This window comes from Phyllobates terribilis, unplaced genomic scaffold, assembly GCF_046119375.1.
Source record: "Phyllobates terribilis strain yellow unplaced genomic scaffold, ASM4611937v1 Scaffold_5__5_contigs__length_657084704, whole genome shotgun sequence".
Lineage (NCBI taxonomy): Eukaryota > Metazoa > Chordata > Amphibia > Anura > Dendrobatidae > Phyllobates > Phyllobates terribilis.
The window spans coordinates 16,940,941-16,964,803 of NW_027362765.1; the positions used below are offsets into that span (position 1 = coordinate 16,940,941).

Genomic DNA, 23,863 nt, shown 5'->3' on the forward strand with positions numbered 1-23,863 from the left:
CCGGTGTTTTCCCACCGTCGCGCTGTTGTGTGAAGGACCTGCCACGTCATTGAGTCATGTGACCCATCACATGACTCAATGACGTCACCGCAGGTCCTGCACACAACAGCGTGAGCCGCTCAAGACTCCGGACGGGGCAGAGAATGCATCGGAAAGTGAGTATAAACTTTATTTTTTTATTTTTTACCATTCTGATTCTTTTTTTTTAACTATTACTTGGTCTCACTATATAAATCCATGCCGTTTGCATGGATTTATATAGTGTGAACAAGTTGTCAAGCACTTTTCCAAGTGATGCTTAAATCACTTGGAGAAGTGCTTGATAACCCGCATGCGGAAATGCATGCAAAGACACTGCAAAGACGCCTCACAAACGCTTCTACCTGGCGGGAAAACCGGATGTAAAATCCACATGCGATTTTCCCGCCAGGGAGAAGCGTAAAAAATATGCTTCAGTTCCGCAACGTGGGCACTTAGCCTTAGATGCCATGTTTGCTTTTGACAGCAGCAAGTGGTTAAACTGCCAGGGTTTTTGTTGCAGCCGCACCTGTGCCATCACTGCAGTGTACATCTATGTTCTGGTGCCCAAAAGAGTTTTAATTTTTTTTTTAGAGAGGTTGTCCACTACCATTTAAAATGCCCCCAATGTATTTAAACTGTGGAGAGAAGTTTTTTCTTCTCGGCCCAGCATCCACCACTCGCTTTCCCTCTCCTGCATTCATTGGGAAAGCGTGCAGTGAATGCTGGGCGGTGACACGTGGGGAAACCCCGCCCACAGCCCATCAATCAGGGGGATGCGCGTCACTGAGTCACGCCCGGCTGCACCCAGAACTTGACGTGACATCAGCGGATGCCAGAGCCGGCTGCTGCCGGGGTTTAGGTGATACCTGTGAGTAATCAGCGATAGCACCTCTCACAGGCAATGAAGACCACACAGGGTAATCACAAAAAAAAACTTCTCTCCAAAATTGAAATACATTGGGGGCATTTTAAATAGAAGTGGACAATCTCTTTAAACAAATGTTTAACTTGTTAAAAAATAAGGATATGTGAACTATTCTAGGAAATAATCCTGTAAACCATCATTATATTGATCGAGACAATGCAACTAAAAGGTATACCCGGACAATAGACAACCTGCTTTGGGTACCTTTTCTCTCTCTAAACAGGAGACTAAACAGAGACAAATGATAAATCTGTGAGTCTTCCGGTTCAGGCGCCGACCATGTGAACCTTGATATACCACTTATGCTCTCCCTCCGCCCATTTCATTCAGAAGCGTGACTCTCTATTTCTACACCCTCCTAGCTGCAGTAGTTGATATTGAACTAAAGACATCCTCTACAAAATAACACCTACTCATATGTACCACTATCTCCTACGTAGCGGGCAAAAACAGCCGATCTCTTCCCCCCCACATCGACGACTCCTGCTCCCCCAAGATGGCTCCTATTCTTAATCAAGATGAGCAATTCTCCCAAACAGAAGGGAGGAAGGAGTCAGACCTTAACTTTATATTACCCTGTTCCTCTATGTCAAAAAAGGGGGAGACACAAGTGAATCCTTCCGATCTAGCAGCTGAGGTCACGGCTAAATTACTACCGGAAATTAAAGCTATAATCCAATCTACGCTTAACTCTACCTTAAAGGGTCTACAGGATAGGCAGGATGAACAAGCCGAACAGTTGACTGAGTTGGAAGCACGTATTTCAACTATAGAGGACGACTTAAAAGATGACCACAGCAGTGTAACAGACATTGCCCGTGAAAACCGGATTTTGAGGGACCGTATAGATCACTTAGAAAACTGTTCCCGTAGAAGCAATCTACTCTAGTGAGGCTACCAGAGTCATGCACTCAGAGCACCCTGAAGTCACTATGTGAAAACAACGTTCCGAGAGCTCTAAAGCTACCAGAGGGTAAAAAGGTAGAGAGGGTGCACAGGATTGGCCCTCCACCTTCTACCTCCACAAACCGGGATGCATCCTGACCACGTCCGATCATCATGAAATTCCTGGATTGCAATGATAAAGCGGACATCATATGGGCATATAAACAGCTAAACCACCCACTGATCATCCAGGGTCATAAAGTCTTGTTTTTTGAAGACTATTCCATGGAGGTAACCAGAAAACGCAAGGCTTTCAGCTCCATTTGCACCAGACTCCATAAAGAAAAAATCTGCTTCCAACTCCGATACCCAGCCACATTACGATTGAAAGATTCAGATGGATCCTTCCGGGAATTTATTTCAATTGACAAGGCGGAGGTCTTTGTCAACAAGCTGTTGTGCCCAAGAGACAACCAAAAAGGACTCCCACAAATGGACAATGGGTCCCACTACTCACAGACCCCAGAAAGATCTACGAACCGGGTGGACAAAGGAGAACAGAAAACTAATAATAAGGTGACAAGTAAAGTTAAATAAGAAATGATTTTCCTTCATTGCAGACATACTGAGGTAGGCTGTCGTCTTATTTGTCATATTATTATTGGAACTTTCGCCCCCTTTATCTCCGAATTTTTGGGGCTTTGTTGACATATTGCATTTGGTCGAAGGGGGAAAGGTGACGGTGAGGCGAAAGCATGGACAAAGGAAAGAAATGAAATGTAACATAATGGAAGGACGGAATTACTAGTAGTTATATACACATGGTCGGGCAGAAGTGAAGCCCAGGAAAAAGGTCCTTCCCGGCGAGTTGTAGCAAAATGTTCCCGCTCTTGCTGGGACTAATAAGTTGTGTTATATATGTTACTTACTGTTCAAATTTAGTATATAAGGCTGAATTCTATGTCTGCTTTCTTGTTTGTTTTTGCTTTCTTTTATGTAATCTAACTACATGCCATCATCGCCCTACGATTGTCTCTCCAGTTATACTTATCTACTTCCACTCTGAATATGACTATTGTGACTTGGAATGTTAAAGGACTGAGATCCCCCCCCAAAAACGCATGAAAATCCTTCGGCATTTAAAACGCCTAAAACCTGACATAGCCCTCCTACAGGAGACACACCTTCCGGAAGTTGATTTCCCCAGGATGAAGAAGGTGTGGGTGGGTAGTGTCTATGGTTCCCCTTCAGTGGACAGAAGGGCTGGGGTCCTAATCCTCATTAATAAACATTACACACACCAAATCATTAGCCAACAAACTGACAGTGACGGTAGACTGGCCCACCTAATAATATCTACGTCGGAGGAGGTTTTCTCTATCTACAACATATATGCCCCCAATGCAGGGAACAAATCTTTTTTTAAACAACTGGAGACTATACTCCTACTGGACTCTAATTCTAATAAAATAGTGGGAGGTGACTTCAACTCAGTCGCCTCAGTTCCTGAGGATAGGAAAAATATCACAGGTGCCCCTCAAACAATAACTATTCATAACAAAGCGCTTTTTCCCCTTACGTCTGCCTGTCAGCTGACGGATTCCTGGAGACTTCTCAACCCTAGTAACAGAGAATATGCTCACTTTTCACACGCAAATGATTCATGGTCACGGATCGACTATATACTTGTGTCCCCCTCTATGGTATCTAAATTAATTACGGTACATATTAATGACATAGTCATATCAGATCATGCCCCAGTAACTATAGAGTTATCCAAGACCTTCCCCTGGGGCTCTGACTTTCTTTGGAGATTTCCTAACTACTTTTACAAAGATGAATCGTTCATCTTCTCTCTCAAACTATGGTGGCAGGAGATCATCTCAGATAAGTCGGTGCACCAGGATGATCCTATGCTTTTATGGAAGACGGCAAAGGCAGTACTTCTGGGGAAAATTCTGGCATATACATTTTCCCAGAAAAAAAAATGCTTAAAAAATATAGTGAACTCTCTACTGAACTAAAACAAGCCTACACCAAATTCTTACTTGACCCATCCCTCATAAATAAGGAACATTGGTCACAAAAACAAACAGAATTTAATCTCTATGCATATTTAAGGGAAAAAAAATTATCTTTCTAAGTCAGAAACCTACTTCTATGGATTTGGAAATAAGCCAAGACGGATGCTGGCTAATTTAGCTAAATGAATGAGGAAACCACAAGGAATATTCCAGCTAAGAAACTCAAAAGGAGAGATTCACACCAACCCTAAAACAATAAATGAGATCTTAGGCTCTTTTTATAAAGACCTATACAAAACCCCAAAACAAACCCCCTCCTCCACAGTAACACTCCTGGAAAAGGTTAAGCTGCCCACCTCTGAGGAACAAAGATGCATGTTGAATAAACCTATATCTGCAGAGGAGGTCACCAATAAATTTAAAAACTTGAGTCTAAACAAAGCCCCCGGCCCTGATGGCTATACTAACGAATTCTTTAAATCGCTGGTGGTGGAAATCTCCCCAATGTTCGTGCCGATCTTTAATAAAATATCTCAAGGTGATTCCATTTTTCCTTCCGCAAACATGGCTTACATTAAACTAATATTAAAGCCAGATAAAGACCCTTTGTCCTCCAGTTCTTATAAGCCAATTTCTGTCATTAATACGGATATCAAAATCATGTCCAAAATAATGGCCGATAGACTGGCCTCCATATTGCCCAACCTGATATCTCCTGCTCAAGCGGGTTTTATTAAGGGCCGATTGGTTACTTTGAATATAAGAAAGGTACTCTTGGTTCTAGATAAAATCCACACCTCACCTAACTTAAAAAAAATCCTCAGCAATCATCTCATTAGACGCGGAAAAGGCCTTTGACAACATAAATTGGGAAAGGCTATATTAGGTACTAACAAAAATGTCATTAACAGGCCCCTTCTTTAACCACGTACGTAAGTTATACACATCTCCAAAGGCTCATATTTACACTCCAGGCTTTTTGTCCACTCCCTTTCCCCTCGAAAAAGGAACGAGACAAGGTTGTCCATTGTCCCCCCTCCTGTTCAATTTAGCTCTGGAACCCTTAGTCCGCATATTATCAGATCCATACACTTTTTCAAGCATCCAGTTCACAAGGAGATAAATACAGGCAGCCTTTTTTGCTGACGATGACGACATCATTTTATTTATGTCTGATCCCATTCAGCATTTGCCTAAAGTTCTCGAACTACTTAAAAACTTCGACACTTACTCCGGGTTTAAAATAAGTGTCAAAAAATGCGAAATACTCCCCTTAACCGAGAGAGGAATAAAATTATTCCCAAGTGGATCTTTCGGTGGCATAACGTTAGTCCCCTCATATATTACAAACTTGGGTATCAAGATAGGTCGTTCGCCCTCGTCTTTATACACTCTAAACTATCCCCCCCATATTAAGAAAATTATTAATCAACTAAAGACTTGACAAAATCTACCCTTCTCCTTTATGGGTAGGGCACACTTGGTGAAGATAATAAGTACGGCAAAGCTCATGTATCATCTACAAACCTTACCATTACTTTTAAAACACTCAGACGTTACTATACTTAATAGAGCTTTTAGTCAGTTCATCTGGAAGGGAAAACGTCCTAGAATTAGTATGAATAAACTCATAGCCTCCAAGGAAGAGAGAGGCATCAACTTTCCATGCATTAGAAATTACAACCTAGCTTGCCTTTTTCGATATATAATAGATTGGCTTCGTAAAAGACATGCATATTCGGACTACTCGCTAGATTCTGACTATGCATCCCCCTACAACTTAACAGCTCTCCTCCACTCACATTTTACATCGCTACCCTTAGTAATCAAGAAATCCGTGATCTTTAGAGACACTATCTCTACATGGAAAGCAGTCAGGAAAAAATATGGCCTTTCATTCAGAATCTCAAAACACCTTCCGTTGTGGCACAACCCAGAATTCCCCCAAGGTAGTGAAAATAAATTCTTTATAAAATGGCAACAAGCAGGTGTTGTGAACATATCTCACCTTCTTCACCCAATTGGACAGAGATGACTAACGTGCAGAAACTTTAGGAAAATATGAACTACCCCCACAGCACTATTTCCAATATGAACAGATCAAGCTCTCCGTCATGGATAACTTAAGAGATGTTACCTTTGAAACTTCCCGAAATGAACTGGATAATATCCTGTCAACTCCAATGGGTACCCCCTCAATATCTACACTATATTCATCAATAAAACCTAACCTTGTGGAAACACACCCAGATACCTTTTTTAAGTACTGGAAACAAAAATTTGATGATGTAGATATCCCCGAGAAGATTAGAACGGATTGGAGGATATTCAGGAAACATATTATAAATGAGTCGTGGAGAGAAACTCAGTTCAAAATCATGCATGGTGCGATATACGCCTTTAATCTACCAAAAAAGACCCACTTTCTAATAGACTAATTGCATGTCCCAAGTGCCAATATCCACACTCTGACCTCCTACGCGGCCTTTGGTCCTGTCCTGCATCGGTTTCCTATTGAGACCCAGGTAGCTGACATGATTAACACCACATGGGGACCAGGATATGTCCTTTCTCCATGTTTAGCCCTGCTGCATGTTTGGACTAACATAAACAACCCTAACAAATTAATAGGGAGTCCCCCCAAGCTACTACATGCCTGGCTTATATTGGCAAAAAATAACCCCCCCATTACGGAACTAATAGCACAAATGAAGCATTATATCGATGTAGAACAACAAGATGCCCTATGTAATAAAGAGAACAAACGGGCAAATTCCTTCTAAAATGGAAACAGTTTATTATAAATTGCTGTTCAATAGAGGACAAAAGGAAGATGGTAGAGCCCTTTACATCTACAGCATGGTATATACTAGAAGATCTCAAAAATAACTTAAGTCCACTTGGTTTAACTTAAAATGAAGAAGAGAATGGTGAGGAGAACAATCAATGGGCCAGGACTTCTGGCATAGATATAAATGCATTAATTATCCATGATGGCTTCAATGAGATAGAAGACATACTGTCAACTAATTCATTGTGTTTGTTTGTTATATCTGTTATACCAATTAAATATATGAATAGAGTTGTTATAGACCCGGTTTGCGTACGGGCACTCTTACATCTAATCTGGTATATAGAGAGGTACAGTATGTTATGTATTTATGTTTTGAAAAATCAAATAAAAATGATGTTGAAATAAAAAATAAGAAAATGTGTCTTGTGCTTTTTGCTTGTGTTTTTCTTTTTACAAGAATTGTTGGTGCCGATTTTCTTTTGAATCATTTTAATATCTGCTTTTTTTTCTGGTATTTTTCTTGTAATATAGGAAAGCCTAAGGCCAGAAATAAATCTCATAAAACACTGAACATGAAGACTTCGGTATCAAATAATTTCTGTCCGCAGTGTTGTGGAAAAAAATAAAAAACTTTTATAAATTCCTCAAACTTCTGTGTGTGAATCAGACATGAGATCTAATGTGATAAATGATTAGTCCGAAGAAGACGGGAAACATTCATATAGACGGGTGGTGATGTAGTCAGTGACGGACTCTGGTCAAATATGTTTCTAGAGCCGTAGTAGAAGATGAAGATGTCGTCCTCATCATGAAGTAGTTATTTCTCACATGTAATGAATATCTTCTGCAGTGTTGCTAATGCCGATTCCAGTGACGGTAAATGAGATGACAATTAGCGTTATGGAAGATGAGGCTATGAAAAACGTATTCAGCTGCTTACTTCGAGGAAGAAACTTGTTTTTGTCTGTTGCCTAAAATATATAGGTTTTATTTGTAGATGTGAAAGAAGAAAACTAGTGTAAAATAATAAATCTCATATGTTTCGCTTATTGTCTCCAGTATTGGATCCTCTCAGTGAAGATGTATATAAAAGAATTTCCCTGATTGACCTATCCAGGATGGATATGGACAGAGACAAGATGGTGGAGAAAATATTACACCTCACCCTAGAGATCCTCTTCCGGCTTACTGGAGAGGTGAGAGATTCTGATGACGTCACATTACATCATTCTTATCTATGGGAATAACAGATGGACAGAACTGGAGAGGTGAGGACTCTGGGAATGTGTGTAGTGGGATTTATTAATGTGTCTCTCCATAACCAGGATTTCACAGTAGTGAAGAAGACCTCTAGAGAGCGCTGTCACATCCCTATGTCTGAGGGATGGGGAAGACCCCTGAGTCCAATCTTGGGGCCTCCACCTCACCCCCTGATACATGAGGACATCAATGACCAGAAGATCCTAGAACTCACCTACAAGATGATTGAGCTGCTGACTGGAGAGGTGATACTGCTGGGAATGCTGGGACTATATGCAGTAACGCTATGAAGGTATCGGGGTGATGACTGTATCATTGTATGTGTCAGGTTCCTATAAGGTGTCAGGATGTCACCGTCTATTTCTCCATGGAGGAGTGGGAGTATTTAGAAGGACACAAAGATCTGTACAAAGACGTCATGGAGGTTCCCCAGCCCCTCACATCACCAGGTAATAGACAGGACTAAATACATATGGCCTAAAATTATTTGTATGTAAAGAATGAATTCATTCCCTGTATATGTTTCCTCCAGTTCTATCCAGTAAGAGGACAACACCAGAGAGATGTCCCTGTCCTCTTCTTCCACAGGACTGTAAACAAGAAGATCCCAATGTTCTTCAGGATTATCAGGTAGATGGAGAGAAGGTGTCATGAGATCTCTCCTATGATGTGTAGACGGCTGTGAAGGTCTTATGCTCAGTCTTGTTTTATATGTTTTATACTTGTGTAATAAGAACGGTGGAGATGGCAGGATTAGAGTTGATCTTCGATGACTTCTCCATGTGTCACTTTTACAATATTTGTTTCAGGGTGAAGATATGACCCAAATTGATACTACAGAGACATATGTGAGTGGTGATGAGCGGTGTAAAGAGGAGATTCCTACATATGACTACCCAGGTGAGTAGTAACCACTAAATACAGAGAAGTCAAAGATTCTTCTTTGTCACCGGTTGTGGCTGCTTTATCCGTGGTGTAGTCCAGCCGTATCATAACCGTGTGATCACCATTTTGCATCTAGACCACAACATTCTCCTCCACCCAAAACTGTTCAAATGACTTTGAGCATTAAAAGCCCTTTTCTATAGAATTTACAACCTGGAGGATCCACCTACCCCCTGGGATTAGAAGACGCTGACCGTTACCTGCCCAGGTCTGTAAACTACAAAGCCAAATGACAGCGTACATAGAAAATCACTTGAAGAAAAATATTATGATGGCCTGTAAGAGAAAGCGGAGGGTAATGATGCTGTTGGCTTCCTAGAATACTGATATATTATTGGATGAATCTATCTTCTCTCCCTTCTGTGCTGCTGAATGTGCTCATATGGTCCCTACAAGACCAGGTCCAGTCTTTCTGACCTGGTCTGATCGACAACATTAAATGAGCAGTGAGGGCCAAGTGTGACTTTCCTTTCAATAAGAAGTCTAAGTAAGGGGGGCACCATCCCGAGATCAACCTATGAACATATTATACAATATACAAAAGAGACGATATGCAAAAAACATGGATCACTTTAAAATGACACAACGCAAGCCAAAAAATTCATAAATCAATTAAAAAGCCCAAGGCCTTACAATACTGACCAATAAATCATAATTGACTTGTAGGCAACCATATGGCACAAGGATTATATACATTCACAATATTATTAAATAACACTGTAATGATATGGTACCGTATAATATAATTAGCCGATTAAAGTGGGGCTGTGGCCTTATGCTTACAATCTGTATTTTGTCAGTATTTTTTCTCAGGAGTGGGAGCCAAAACCAGGAGTGGGTGATAAATGCAGAATTGGTAACTTGTTTCTATTATACCTTTTCGCTGATTGTTCCTCACCTGGTTTTGGCTCCCACTCCTGAGGAAAATACTGACCAAATACTGATAGTGGAGCCATGGCCTAATAATGAGTTTTGTAGTGTCAGCATATATCCATAAAGCAAGAGAAATATCAGTGATACAAATATATCCTATTATCAAATTCAGTCATAAAACCTTAGATTAAAAACCCCAAAAGATGTAACAAATTGGAACCTCCTTAATAATGAGAACAGCAAATATAATCTGCCAGTCAAAAAAAAAGAGAAAATGCAGGGATGCAAACATAATAAGAACCCTGCACAATTTGAAAAGATGTTCAAAAGGATTATATGAAACCTGTGCCTCTCATAGGGTTGGAATGGAGACCAAACCTCATGCGTTTCGCCACACTTGTGGGGCTTCATCATGGGCAAATGTGCAAATACCAATGGCCTGTATAAGTGTATATATAGCAGAAAATAATGATCAAATAATTAGCAGCTGGCGATCAGGAGAATAGTTGCTCAAAGTATCGACAGCCCTCATGTTTTCCCATGCATGCACAATGCAAGACAGGATAAGAGGCGCATTACAATGACGGCAGTCACATGTTCATCATAATCATCAGAACTAGTGGTGCATACAAATGACGAGAACCATGTATTCGACGGAAGTTCATATTATATTTAACTGCGAATGCGCTAATCATCTTGTTGCGTACCGGAAGTCACAAAAGATGTCGGCACAGGAGAGCGGCACTAGGGATGAGCGAACTTGCTTGATGATAATCGGATATCACTGAGTATTTGGGTTCTTGAATATACTTGGCACTCAGCGAGCATTAGCCTTGCATGTTTGTTATCTTGGTAGTGGCATTACTGTGATTGGCTGGCCTTATTACATCATCAGAGGTATTAAAGGACAGGCGCCGCCACGCTATGCACACTGACGCCTTTGCTGTTTGTATCAGGTACAATCTGCATTTAGGGACAGTTCCAGATGCAGGGAAAGTGGCTGAACGGACTCTTGGTTGGTCTTAGGGCTTTGCAATCCGTTGCTAACTATATAGCTGCGGTAGTTAACCACATTCTTTTTTTTTGGGGGGGGGGGGGGTGAAAAAGTTAACTATATTGTTATCCATAGATTATTACATGCTTTCTGTTAAATTTCAGTGGTATATAACACTCCAAAAAAGCATTGAAAATGTTTTCTGGATTTAATTAGTCATCCATAGAGAATTACTTGCTTTGTGGTACATTTCGGTAGTATTAAACTCCAAAAAAAACGCTGCTGCAGGTGACCAATTTTTTTTTCTAATTAAAAATGAAAATAAGTTTAAGAGACCTTACAATTGGAAAAGTGTAAGGTGTTCGGTATAGGACGAGGAAGTGGAAGTGCTGATGATGGTGCACACCGACGCCGAGGACATGGAGCAGGTGCGACTTCGCCTGTTGCTGGAGCACAAGAAGCACACCCATCCACGACACATAGGTTCCTGTCCCACTTTGCAAGGAGGTACGTTACAACACTTCTGAAGCCAGAGCAGTGTGAACATGAGGTCAGTTGGATAGTAGATGCTTCCAGCATGCTTGGCAGCACCACCCAGTCTTCCATGCGATCCAGTCTCACCAGCCAACAGTCTGGATTACTTATTCCTGATCCTGATCCTCCTTCCTCCCAACATGTTAGTCCCAGGAGACTAGTGATCCCACACGAGGACACTCGGAGGAGCTCTTTACAACATCATTTCTTGATTGTAGCCTCTCAACCTGCATGTTTCTAGAGTGACAGGAGGACATGCTGTTTAGTAATGCACAAATCTTGGAGCACGGCCACATGAAGATGACGATGGAGAATGGCAAATTTTGTCTAAGGAGGAAGATGACGATGAGACGCAATTGCCTATAAGTCAGGTTGTTAAGTCATGAAGTCAGGAGGATCAGGATGCGGCAGTGGTAGATGACGAAGTCACCGACCCAACCTGGGAAGCTGGCATGCAGATTGAGGCCAGCAGCGCTGAGAGGGAAGAATCAGCAGCATCGGAAGAGGCAGTGGGGTGACCAAAGGGAGAAGGCGGGTAACTGTTCCATAGAGCATTAACACTTGTGAATTTCTGCATCAAAGAGTTAGGTGATCCCCAGGACTTTTTTTAAAGAGAGTTCTGAGACAAAAAATTGTCATTTGCAACCTGTGCCATGCCAAGATCAGCAGGGCACAGCTCCTGACCACGAAGATCAGCATGATCAGGCACATGTCATCAGCACCCGACTCGGTGGGCCGAACGCCTGGGGCCACTAATGGTGCCAGTGGGTGACACCACTGCCTCTTCCCCTGTGCTAGGTGCTTATCAATCCCCGGTTCATGACACTGGAGCAGATGCCTCCTGCCCTGCACCTGTCCTTGCACATTCTGACGCACCATCAGGCACTTCCTAATCGTCTCAGTACAGCGATCAGCTATCCCTACCCCAGGCCTTGGAACGAAAGGAAAAGTTTCCAGCCACCCGCCCACAGGCCCAAATGCTAAACAGGCACATTTCCAGGCTGCTTGCTGTGGAAATGTTACCGTTGAGGCTTGTTGACACAGAGGATTTCTGCCCACCTGTGGCAGCAGCAATCCGTCGGTATTCCTTACCCATCTACCACTTTTTCTTCCGGTGAGGCGTCTCCACTTTGTACCCGCACGTGTCCAGAAACATCACCCGTGCCCTTACCAATGCACTTACTGGGATTGTCCACTTAAAGACCGACAAAGACCGTTTTTGGCCTGGGACGCTACATTTCCCTGACTGCACATTGGGTGAACATTGTGGAGGCTGGGGCAGAGTCCCATCCTGGCACTGCACATGTGAGGACCTGGCCACTTTCTAAATACTTTTCCAGCACTGAGCACCCCTTTTCGTCAATCTTAATTTTGTGTTTTGTTAGAAATTTGCTTGCTGTGTTTTGTTAGTGATTTGTTTGCTCATCAGTTCAAGCTCAGGTATCTATTCCATTCAGTGACCATATCTCCGAGACCTTGGCCATTGTTCTCTCCGTTACCACAGGTAGTCTCACATGCAAACCCAGGGGATGGGTTCCACCTGAGAAAATATCTCCACTAAGGCACAATTAGCTGGGGAGGGAGGGGTGAGCTCTTCTGCCGATTCAGGGGGCTGAACCCTGTGCAGGAGAAAGGGAAGATTCATTGCTAGTCGGACTGAGAGATGAGTGGTATCACGGGCTGCTGTCGTGATATCCATTATCCGAAGGAGCATATGCTGTGACTGCCAATATACCGGCGGGAGATACAAAAAGCTGTGGGCCAACCAAAAGTTGGGGGACAGTGGGTATCACCTGGTACGAGGCAGTGGAACTACTGATCCCAGGTTGGAAACTCTAGGACTAAGAGAATTGCCTGTTGGACATTTACCTGGAATTGCTATTCACCGTGGTCGGAAGGAATAAAACTAATTGCAACGATAACCTGCCTAGGTGATTATTAAAATCCACAACCGCACATCTTTATAGTGGTGGCAGCGGTGGGATCACCTATCTCTGGACAGCATACCAGGGAAAGTTACTGAGCGGTGACTTGGCAGAAGAGATGGCAGACTCCATCTACAAGAGGCTCAAAAAGGAGGAGCTGAGAACTCTATGCTCTGGGAGAGAGCTAGAGTGGTTGCCAGAGGATAACCGTGCGACCCTAATACAACGCTTGGACGATTGGGACCGTGAACAGCCACAGGAGGAGGTCAGTTCAGATGTGGAGGAGGGCATCTCCCTGGAGGGACCACAGCTTAGGACTGTCATCCAGATGGCAGAGGATCAACCAACTGAGTTGAGGCGGCTGCTGGACGCGCTAGGAGAGCGGTTCACGGAGATGGAGCGGGCGGCAGTGCTAAGAAAATATCTGGGTGTGCATATAGCGATACCCTCACCCGACCCAGTGCAGAGGACAATGGATAACAGGAGAGAGGGGCCTACATCTTTAAGGTACCGAGATATACCACAGTTTAATGAGGACTCAGATATTGATGAACATCTCCAGTTATTTGATAACCTCTGCCTGCTGCATGAGGTGTCAGTCCGTGATTGGCCCAGATTTTTGAGCGTTGGCCTGACTGGAAAAGCAAGAGAAGCTTTTAATAACTTGTCTTCGGTGGATCAGAGCTGTTACTCTACCATTCACAGTGCATTGCTAGAGAAGTATGCCGCCACGCCAGAAACCTACCGGAGGAAGTTTCAAGAGACTGACAAGCCCACTGCACACACACACATCGGGAGTTTGCCAACACGCTACGGACGGCATGCACTCGGTGGATAGAAGGACTGGGGGCTTGGGAAGCAGAACATGTAATGGACATAATCATGCTGGAACAATTTATGTCAAAGCTCCCAGGTAATTTAAAAGAATGGGTGGCAGATAGAAAACCACTCAGCCTGGATGAGGCTGCCAGATTGGCTGATGATTGGTCTGCCAATCGACCCGGGCAACGTGGAAGTACAGCCCTAGTGAATCGGGAACCAGGGCTTACACGGAGGCCAGTGAGACCCATGGACCACAAAGAGGAGGCACTGCGGGGATTTTGTACTTCACAAAGAGGGGGAGGTTTCCCAAGCCCCCAAGTACGGCCCACATCAGGGCGACTAGGGTTAAGTTGCCATAACTGTGGACGCATGGGACACTTTGCCAGGGAAATGCCGGGAACATTCTAGCTCACATCATCCACGTCCCCAACAAGTGAACACTGTACAGCAATGGGGCTGGAATAATGAGGGAGAGAGGATTCCACTACCCCGACCAGAAGAGGAAGAGGCATATGTGGTACAAGGACAAGTGTCTCGGACTAGATGGGACACTTCAGCGTCCTTGAACCAGCATCTGCAGCCTGTCTGGGTAGAGGGCGTGGAGGCTGTCGAGCTCCATGACTCCGAAGCCTCAGTCACATTGATTAAAGACCACCTAATACCGGACCAATGTATTGCTCCCGCCAGCCGGATGTTAGTCCATGTAGCTGGGGGAGAATCTCTGAACATTCGAAGGGCCCGACTACATTTAGACTGGGGTCTCAGTCATGGAATAGTGGATGTAGGAGTAGTTCGGCACCTACCAGTAGATGTGTTGCTGGGAAACAACCTAGGAGTAGGTTTGGTTTGCCACTGGGCCAATGTTTGTAACCCGTTGTCAAGGACCAGTTCACACTGCAATAGCCGAGAGGGAACAGAGCGATCTCGACATGCTGACCCCCCCCCCCCCCCGCCAGTGGTGAGTAATGCACAAAATACAACACCTGTTAGCATGACAGAATGTGACCTGGGGGAGGTAAATGACATCAGGGAGGAGTTACAGGAAGATCCATCCCTAGCTGGATTGAGGAGTGCAGCGGCTGCCAAAGGGTCTGAAGAAGAGGGGGTCCACATTATATGGGAAAGAGGGTTGATGTATCGGGTGACACGAGACACAGCGGAGCAAGATAACAAGCAGATGGTGGTGCTGGAGAAATACAGAAGGGAGATTCTGTCCTTAGCCCACGAAGGTCCATTAGGGGGACACTTGGGAGTGAGGAAGACCCAACGCAGGGTTATGAGCAGGTTCTTCTGGACCGGGGTGACCCTTGAAGTAAAAAAATTTGTAAGCTCCTGTGAGACTTGTCAAAGAGTGGGAGGCCCCCCGCGCAGAGCTCCTTTACAACCCATGCCGTTAGTAGCAGAACCTTTTCAACGGGTAGGGGTGGATTTGATAGGTCCCCTGCCTCGACCGAGTCGCTCAGGGAAGAGATATATATTAACGGTTGTAGATTATGCCACCCAATACCCTGTGTCGGTAGCTCTCCGAGGAATAGATGCAAAAAGGGTGGCCCACGCATTAGTTGAAATATTTAGCAGGGTGGGTTTCCCGAAGGAGGTTGTTTCGGATCAGGGAACCCATTTCACGGGTGAGGTATTGTGTACCCTGTGGAGTCGGTCCGGGGTCCGACCAGTGTTCACCTCTGCATACCACCCACAAACAAATGGACTCTGTGAGCGGTTCAATGGGACCCTGAAACGGTTGATCTGCGCATACTTAGAGGCAGAGGGGGGGGGACTGGGAAGAAGCTCTGCCCCAGCTCCTGTTTGCCTACAGAGAGGTGCCACAGGCTTCTACCGGTTTTTCACCATTCGAACTCTTATATGGCAGGCAGCCTCAGGGCCCGCTAGACTTGGTGCGAGAACACTGGGAAGACCGATCCGATTCTGGGGGGGTGCCAGTGCTCCGCTATGTGAGGCAGTTGCGAGAGAGGATACAACACCTTGAGCGGCTTGCACGGGTACATCTAGGGGAGGTACAAGGGCAACAGAAAACCTACTATGATAGGGGCACCCAGCCTTGAGAATTCACAGTAGGCCAGCAAGTGCTGGTACTATCTCCCGTCCGCCATGACAAGTTACAGGCCAACTTATACCATAGTCGACAAAAAGGGTGCAGTCACCTATCGGGTAGCATTCGACACACACCACACCCAAACCAAGGTTATTCATTTTAACTGATTAAAAGCGTACCAGGCCAGAGATACATGTGCGGTAGCTATATAGTGTCCCCCTCCAGATTCCTCAGAACCTGATCCCCTGCTGGACTTATTACAGCACACCAAAGAAAAGGGAGGGGTGGAGCAAGGCACTTTAGGGGATTATCTCTTCCCTGCCCAATCCAGCCAACTACGGGAGTTATTTGACCAGTATTGTGGGCTCTTCTCTAACCAGCCTGGCCGGACCACTCTGACTGAGCATTTGAGTGGACACTGGGACAGCAAGGCCGATTCGACAGCCGCTGTACCGAGTGGCACCCGAGGTTCAGCAGATGATTCGGAGGGAAGTGGAAGAAATGTTAAAGTTGGGAGTGGTGGTTCCCTCGTGCAGTCCCTGGGCGGCCAGCGCAGTCCTTGTTCCGAAAAAGGACCAGAGCACAAGGTTCTGCGTAGACTACAGGAGGCTGAACGAGATAAACATCACTGATGCCTACCCCATGCCGATCTGTTAGACCAAATGGGGGGAGCAACATTTGTGTCCACAATAGATCTCAGTTAAGGATACTGGCTGATCCCTTTGTCACCAGACGCACAGGAGTGTTCAGCTTTCCTCACTCCCTTTGGTCTGTTCTAATTTACGGTCATGCCATTTGGGATGAAGAATGCACCAGCTACCTTTCAACGAATGGTGGATGTCATGCTTGCAGGCTGTGAGGAGTTCTTCCAGGCTTATCTGGATGATATTGCCATATTCAGTTAGACCTGGGAGGAGCACCTTCAGCATGTGAGGGAGATACTCCAGCGCATTCAGCAGGCTGGGTTAACCATCCGGGCAGACAAGTGCCAAATGGGGATGACTGAGGTCCAGTACCTAGGACATCGAGTAGGGGGTGGTATGATAAAGCCTGACCCAGCCAAAATGGAAACAATAACTCAGTGGCCCCGACCACGCAACCAAAAGCAAGTGCAAGCCTTTTTGGGTACCACCGGGTATTACCGAAAATTCATTGCGGGGTACAGTACTATAGCAAAGCCTCTGACTGATCTGACGACAAAGAAATTCCGAAGACAGATAGAATGGACTGAACCATGTGAACAGGCTTTTGTGCAGCTTAAACAAGCCCTGGCGGGGCCCCCGTGCTGGCTGCAGCTGATTACACCAAGAGATTCCTGGTGCAGACTGATGCCTCAGACAGTGGGTTGGGCGCTGTCCTTAGGTGGATGGCACAGGGCAGGAACACCCAGTGGTATACCTTTCAAGGAAACTGTTAGACCGAGAGAAAGCATATGCCACCATAGAAAAGGAATGCTTGGCTATTGTATGGGCACTGAAAAAACTATTACCCTATGTGTATGGGAGGGAATTCACCATAATAACGGATCACAATTCACTGACCTGGCTGCACCGGGTGGCGGGGGAGAATGGGCGATTATTACGATGGAGCCTGACATTGCAACCGTTTAACTTTACCATTTCTCACAAAAAGGGGAGAGACCATGGCAACGCTGATGGCCTATCGAGACAAACTGAGGAAGCCCTGAACTCCGGTAATTGCCGCCAGAGGAAGGTGGATAGTCAATCCCAGGAAATGGAGACCAGCGCTGGCCGTGCTGGAAAAGTGGGGGATGAGTGTGAGGACCTGCCACTTACTAAATACTTTTCCAGCACTGAGCACCCCTTTTCATCAATCTTAATTTTGTGTTTTGTTAGAAATTTGCTTGCTGTGTTTTGTTAGTGATTTGTTTGCTCATCAGTTCAACCTCCGGTATCTATTCCATTCAGTGACCATATCTCTGAGACCTTGGCTATTGTTCTCTCCGTCACCACAGGTAGTCACACATGCAAACCCAGGGGATGGGTTCCACCTGAGAAAATATCTCCACTAAGGCACAATTAGCTGGGGGATGGAGGGGTGAGCTCTTCTGCCGATTCAGGGGGCTGAACGCTGTGCAGGAGAAGAGAAGATTCATTGCTAGTCGGACTGAGAGCTGGGTGGTATCACGGGCTGCGGTCCTGATATCCATCATCCAAAGGAGCATATGCTGTGACTGCCAATATACCGGCGGGAGATACAAAAAGCTGTGGGCCAAACAAAAGTTGGGGGGACAGTGGGTATCACCTGGTACGGGGCAGTGGAACTACTGATCCCAGGTTGGAAACTCTAGGACTAAGAGAATTGCCTGTTGGACATTTACCTAGAATTGCTGTTCACCGTGGTCGGAAGGAATAAAACTAATTGCATCGATAACCTGCCTAGGTGATTATTAAAATCCACAACCGCACATCTTTACAGAGACAAACCACACACCGCGGCAAAGGTACTTAATGGAATAATAGACCAGACAGATCTGTGGTTTTTGCGGCTCGACCGCCAACCAGGTATGGTCGTGTGTGATAATGGATGCTACCTGGTGGTGGCTGTGAAGCATGGCAAGCTCGCACATGTGCTCAACTTGGTAGTTCAGCGGTTTCTGAAAACTTACCCATATTTGCCAGAGCTTCTGGTCAAGGTACGCCGTGTCAGTGCCCATTTCCGAATGTTGGGTACAGCTGTCGCCACTCTGGCAGTGCCGAAGCAGCGCATGCAATTTCCAGCTCACCAGCTGGTGTCTGACGTGACCACACTCTAGAAATCCACACTGCAATTGCTGGAAAGGTTTTGTGAGCAGCAGAGCCCAGTTGTGGAATACCAGCTCCAACACGCTCATTGGTATTTCAGTCAGCATGCACACATAACAACTGAAGAGTGGGCATGCATGTCTGACATTTGTGCGGTTTTCCAAGACTTTGAGGACTCAAAAAAAGATTGTGAGCGGTGATGACGCCATAGTCAATGCAGCGATCCCGCTTCTGTGCCTATTTAAACAGTCGCTGCTCACAATGAAACAATAAAGATATGCATGTGGACCAGGTGGAGATGGAGGATGACATGAGAAGGTGATACTACCCAGCCTCATCTTGTCTGCTCAGCGTGGATTGGGTAACAATGAGGAGGAGGAGGAACTGGAGCTGGTTGCTGGCGCAACAGAGGCTAGTACCCACACAACCTTCACCCCGTCTTTCCTAAGCGGAAGGGTCGAGGAGGGAAATGAGGAAGAGCGGGACAAGGAGATGGAGAGTAGTCATCATGGTGGAGACAGGAAGTGTTGGCTGTAGGGAGCTTGGCACATATACCTTTACCTTGACCCTTGCATTATAATTATCTTGGTCAAAAAAAAGAGTACTCATTGTTCACATTGCTAGACCCACGCTACAGGGAGAACTTTGCATCTCTCCTTCCTGAGGCAGAGAGGTCTTCTAAAATGGTGCTATACCAGAAGCCCATTGTAAAAAATATGTTGAAAAAATTTCCACCAGCCAACTCTAGCGGCAGGGGGCAAGCTTCCTTGTCCAACCAAGAAGGAGAGGCAAAGGAGACACAAAGCAGAGGCAGGGATACACTGTCAAAAGGCCTTAGCCAATTTCATGACACCATCCCAGCATCCAGTGCCTGATGACCAGGTATTTTTGACAAGGAGGGAAGGGTTGTTAAAGATGGTCAAGCAATACCTGGCTAACAAAACCAACGTACTCCCTCATTCCTCTGCGACCTTCAACTTAAGTTTCAAAGCTGGACACCTGGCATGAGCTGTCCATCTATGCCTTGGAGGTGTTGTGCTGCCCTGCCGCTAGCTTCTTGTTTGAGCGGGGTTTTGGTGCCACCAGGGTGTCATAATAGACAAGTGCTTTGATTGTCAACAGGAAATGCTGATAGGCTCACTCTCATTAAAATGAACAAAGCCTGGATTAGCCCCCACTTTTCCACACCAACAGATGACCGCAGCACATAAAGTGTTTTTAATGTTCAATATTTGAATGAGATCCTCCTTATAATCTTTTTCTGACTTTGCACTTTGTGCAAAGCCTTTGAGTGTAGGAGTACGCCAACTACACTTTGTTAATTTTTTTATGAGGCACTCCACTTGGTGCCTTGAAGGGTGTATGGATATTATATATTTTTTCTGGTTTTGTACTGTGTGTGGCACCTTTATGAGTGTAGAAGTACCACAACTACATTTTCTAATATAAAATGAGGTTCTACCGTTGGTGCCTTGAAGGGTGTATAGACGACCCTGCTAGTAATTTTTGGCAGACTTTGCACTGTGTGCAGAGCTTTTAAGTGTAGAAGTTCCACAACTACACTTTCTTCACAATATTTGGATGAGGTTGGTGCCTTGGCAGACTTTGCACTTAGCCTTTATGGGTTTAGGAGCACCACTACATGACAATTTGAACAGAATGCGTATGAGGCCCTCTTTTATAATAATTTTATTTCTATAGCAACAACAAATTCCACAGAACTTTATATTTTAGAGGTGACTTGTACAGACATTAAAATACATTACAGAATATCAATAATCAAATAAATCAACAGATACCAAGAGGAGTTAGGGCCCTGCTCGCGAGCTTACAATGTATGACGAAATAGTGGAGACAAGAAAGGCGGATGGCAACAATTGCTTGTATTGTACGGTCCAGCCAGCAATATATTAGGGTGTTCACGTAATGCTGCATGAACTGGTCACCAACCAGTATGGGTACGTGCATGTAGGGTGTGTGAAGAGATGAAATGAGGGTCCTGGTTTTGAAGAAAATTTAGTATGGGCAAAACAGTTTAAGTAGAAATCTTGAAAATTATAAAATTCAACAATATTTTATTCAAAAATAATAATTGGTTTTATTCTTGGCAGATGACTGTACCAGATCAGAGGGACAGCTGACATCTTCAATTTTTAAATCAGATGATCTTGAGATCCCACAGGATACAATTGAAGTGAATGCCATTACTCCAAATATACCATCATCCCTTAACAGCAAAGATCTGTTATCTGATCCTTTGAAGCAGGTTCTTGATTCATTACCGACTACTAAGGAAAATCAAAGTCGCAAATTAAGCGTTAAAAAACAAACTGTTCCTAAAGCAAAGAAGCCATTTTCACGTTCAGAATATGGAAATAATTTTCCCCTCAAAAAATCTTTTCTTAAATATCGAAAAATTCACACAGCGGAAAATAGATTTTCTTGTTCAGAGTGTGGGAGATGTTTTAACCAGAAAGCAAATCTTGTTAGTCACCAGAGAACTCATACAGGGGAGAAGCCATTTTCATGTTCAGAATGTGGGAAATGTTTTAACCGGAAATCTCTTTTTGATAGCCACCAGAGAACCCACACAGGGGAGAAGCCTTTTTTCTGTTCAGAATGTGGAAAATGTTTTACAGATCAATCAAATTTTATCAGACATCAGAGAGTTCACACAGGGGAGAAGCCTTTTTCATGTTCAGAATGTTTTAAATGTTTTAAATTGAAATCACTTCTTGATAGCCACATGAGAACCCACACAGGGGAGAAACCATTTTCCTGTTCAGAATGTGGAAAATGTTTTACAGATCAATCAAATTTTATCAGACATCAGAAAACTCACACAGGGGAGAAGTCTTTTTCGTGTTCAGAATGCGGTAAATGTTTTGTAGATAAATCAACTCTTTTTACACATCAAACAACTCACACAGGGGAAAAGCCATTTTCATGTTCAGCTTGTGGAAAAAGTTTTGTGAAGAAATCATCTCTTCTTAGACACCAGAGCAGTCACACAGGGGAGAAGCCTTTTTCCTGTTCAGAATGTGGGAAATATTTTGCGCAGAAATCAAATTTTGTTAAGCACCAGAGTACTCACACAGGGGAAAAGCCTTTTTCCTGTTCAGAATGTGGGAAATGTTTTACAGATCAATCAAATTTTATCAGACATCAGAGAGTTCACACAGGGGAGAAGCCTTTTTCATGTTCAGAATGTTGGAAATGTTTTAAATTGAAGTCACTTCTTGATAGCCACATGAGAATCCACACAGGGGAGAAACCATTTTCCTGTTCAGAATGTGGAAAATGTTTTACACAGAAATCAAGTTTTTTCAGACATCAGAAAACTCACACAGGGGAGAAGCCTTTTTCGTGTTCAGAATGCGGGAAATGTTTTGCAGATAAATCAACTCTTTTTACACATCAAACAACTCACACAGGGGAGAAGCCATTTTCATGTTCAGAATGTGGTAAATGTTTTAACCGAAAAGCGCATCTTGATATCCACCAGAGAACCCACACAGGGGAGAATCCTTTTTCATGTTCAGAATGTGGGAAATGTTTTAGCCAGAAATCTGCTCTTGTTAAGCACCTGAGAACTCACACAGGAGAGAAGCCTTTTTCATGTTCTTAATGTGGGAAATGTTTTACATGGAAATCAACTCTTGATAAACATCAAGTCACGCAGGGGAGAAGCCTTTTCATGTTCAGAATATTAGAAGTGTGTTAAACAAAAATTGTATCTTAACCCTCCGTCACATACAATATCGGTTCTAACGAGTTCACATACAATGTGACTGTCAGGTGCAGGCTAGAAAAATACCTATAATATCTAATGTTTACAATTTCAGTGCTCTAAAAGTGATCAGTGACCTTCATAGGGATGTAATGAAAGAGACTACACATAATCAGGTGCAAAAAAAACCCATTTACTTAACATAAAACTAATAACTCTGAAATACAAACATTTCAAAACTCCCGCCAAATAGTCCCCAGTTCGACTCTGTCAAAAAACTCTACAAAGAAAATTTATGGAAACAAACGTAATTTTAAGGTACCTTAAGTACTATTAAACACATATTCAATCAGAATTAGATCCTGAAGTTTCCACAGAAAAATTACACTTGCAGAGCAAAGAGTAAGAATTACACATCATTTTTGCATGTGTCAGGCAGATTGCATTAGGACATTTGTGACATTCATAATTAGAAAGCCTTCTGATTCCGCTTTCTGTGGTGCAGGTGGTACATCTCCTTCTTTTGGGAGGTGGTGCAGGTGGTGAATTTTCACTATCATCTTCTGGGTGGAATCTTTTGAGCTGAACTTGAAGGCGAGAGGGGATACCGATTGTTTTCATACTTCTCCTGCGTAGCTCTCCAAGCACTAGTTCATGGGCCAATTTTTTCAGATAGAATCGTCTACAGAGTGGTTCAAGCTTGTTTTCAAGGTAAATGACTTGTGAATTTATACCACCCAAATTCAACATAGCAAAAAATATGACCATTGGCCAGCGTTTGGTGTTTCTGCTGACGTTGAAAGTTGAGCACATCTGATCAGCTGTATCAACACCCCCTTTGGTTGCATTATAAAATGTAATTATCTCCGGGTTTTTTTGTGCCTCAGTCCCAGGATCGATGGCATCATCATCATGAAGTGTTGATAGAAGAAGTACAATTTTTTTTGCTTGTGGTACATAGGAAACCAAAACCTTTCCATTAAGGAATGCAAACATACTGCTGTACTGTTGTCTCCTTTTCACACTTACAAACTGTGTAGGCAATTCTTTTTTATTTTTTCTTACAGTTCCGACATATGAAAGCTTCTGCATTTTCAGATAATCAGATCACAATTTGAAAACCAGTTGTCAGCTGTTATATTGCGACCCGATCCAAATAAGGGCTCAGCCAGTCTTTTTACAACATCACTAGGTTTGTTGCTGATACAGTAAGGACCTTCTGGTTGTTTTCCTGCATAAACTTCCAGGTTGTAAGTGTAGATCTTACTGGCATCAACAAGGGCATACATTTTTATTCCATATTTGTTAGGCTT

At 43.9% G+C, this 23,863-nt stretch overlaps 1 protein-coding gene across 1 annotated transcript in view; it reads left to right on the top strand.

Moving 5' to 3' along the window:
* LOC141270842 (uncharacterized) overlaps positions 1-23,863 on the top strand; it is a 127,434-nt gene that overhangs the window by 36,688 nt on the left and 66,883 nt on the right. Inside the window, exons 2-7 of the mRNA XM_073680939.1 lie at positions 7,709-7,845; positions 7,975-8,154; positions 8,238-8,358; positions 8,442-8,539; positions 8,719-8,809; positions 20,932-22,445. Coding sequence (XP_073537040.1) covers positions 7,709-7,845; positions 7,975-8,154; positions 8,238-8,358; positions 8,442-8,539; positions 8,719-8,809; positions 20,932-22,445 — 2,141 coding nt within the window. The remainder of the gene's footprint in view (positions 1-7,708; positions 7,846-7,974; positions 8,155-8,237; positions 8,359-8,441; positions 8,540-8,718; positions 8,810-20,931; positions 22,446-23,863) is intronic.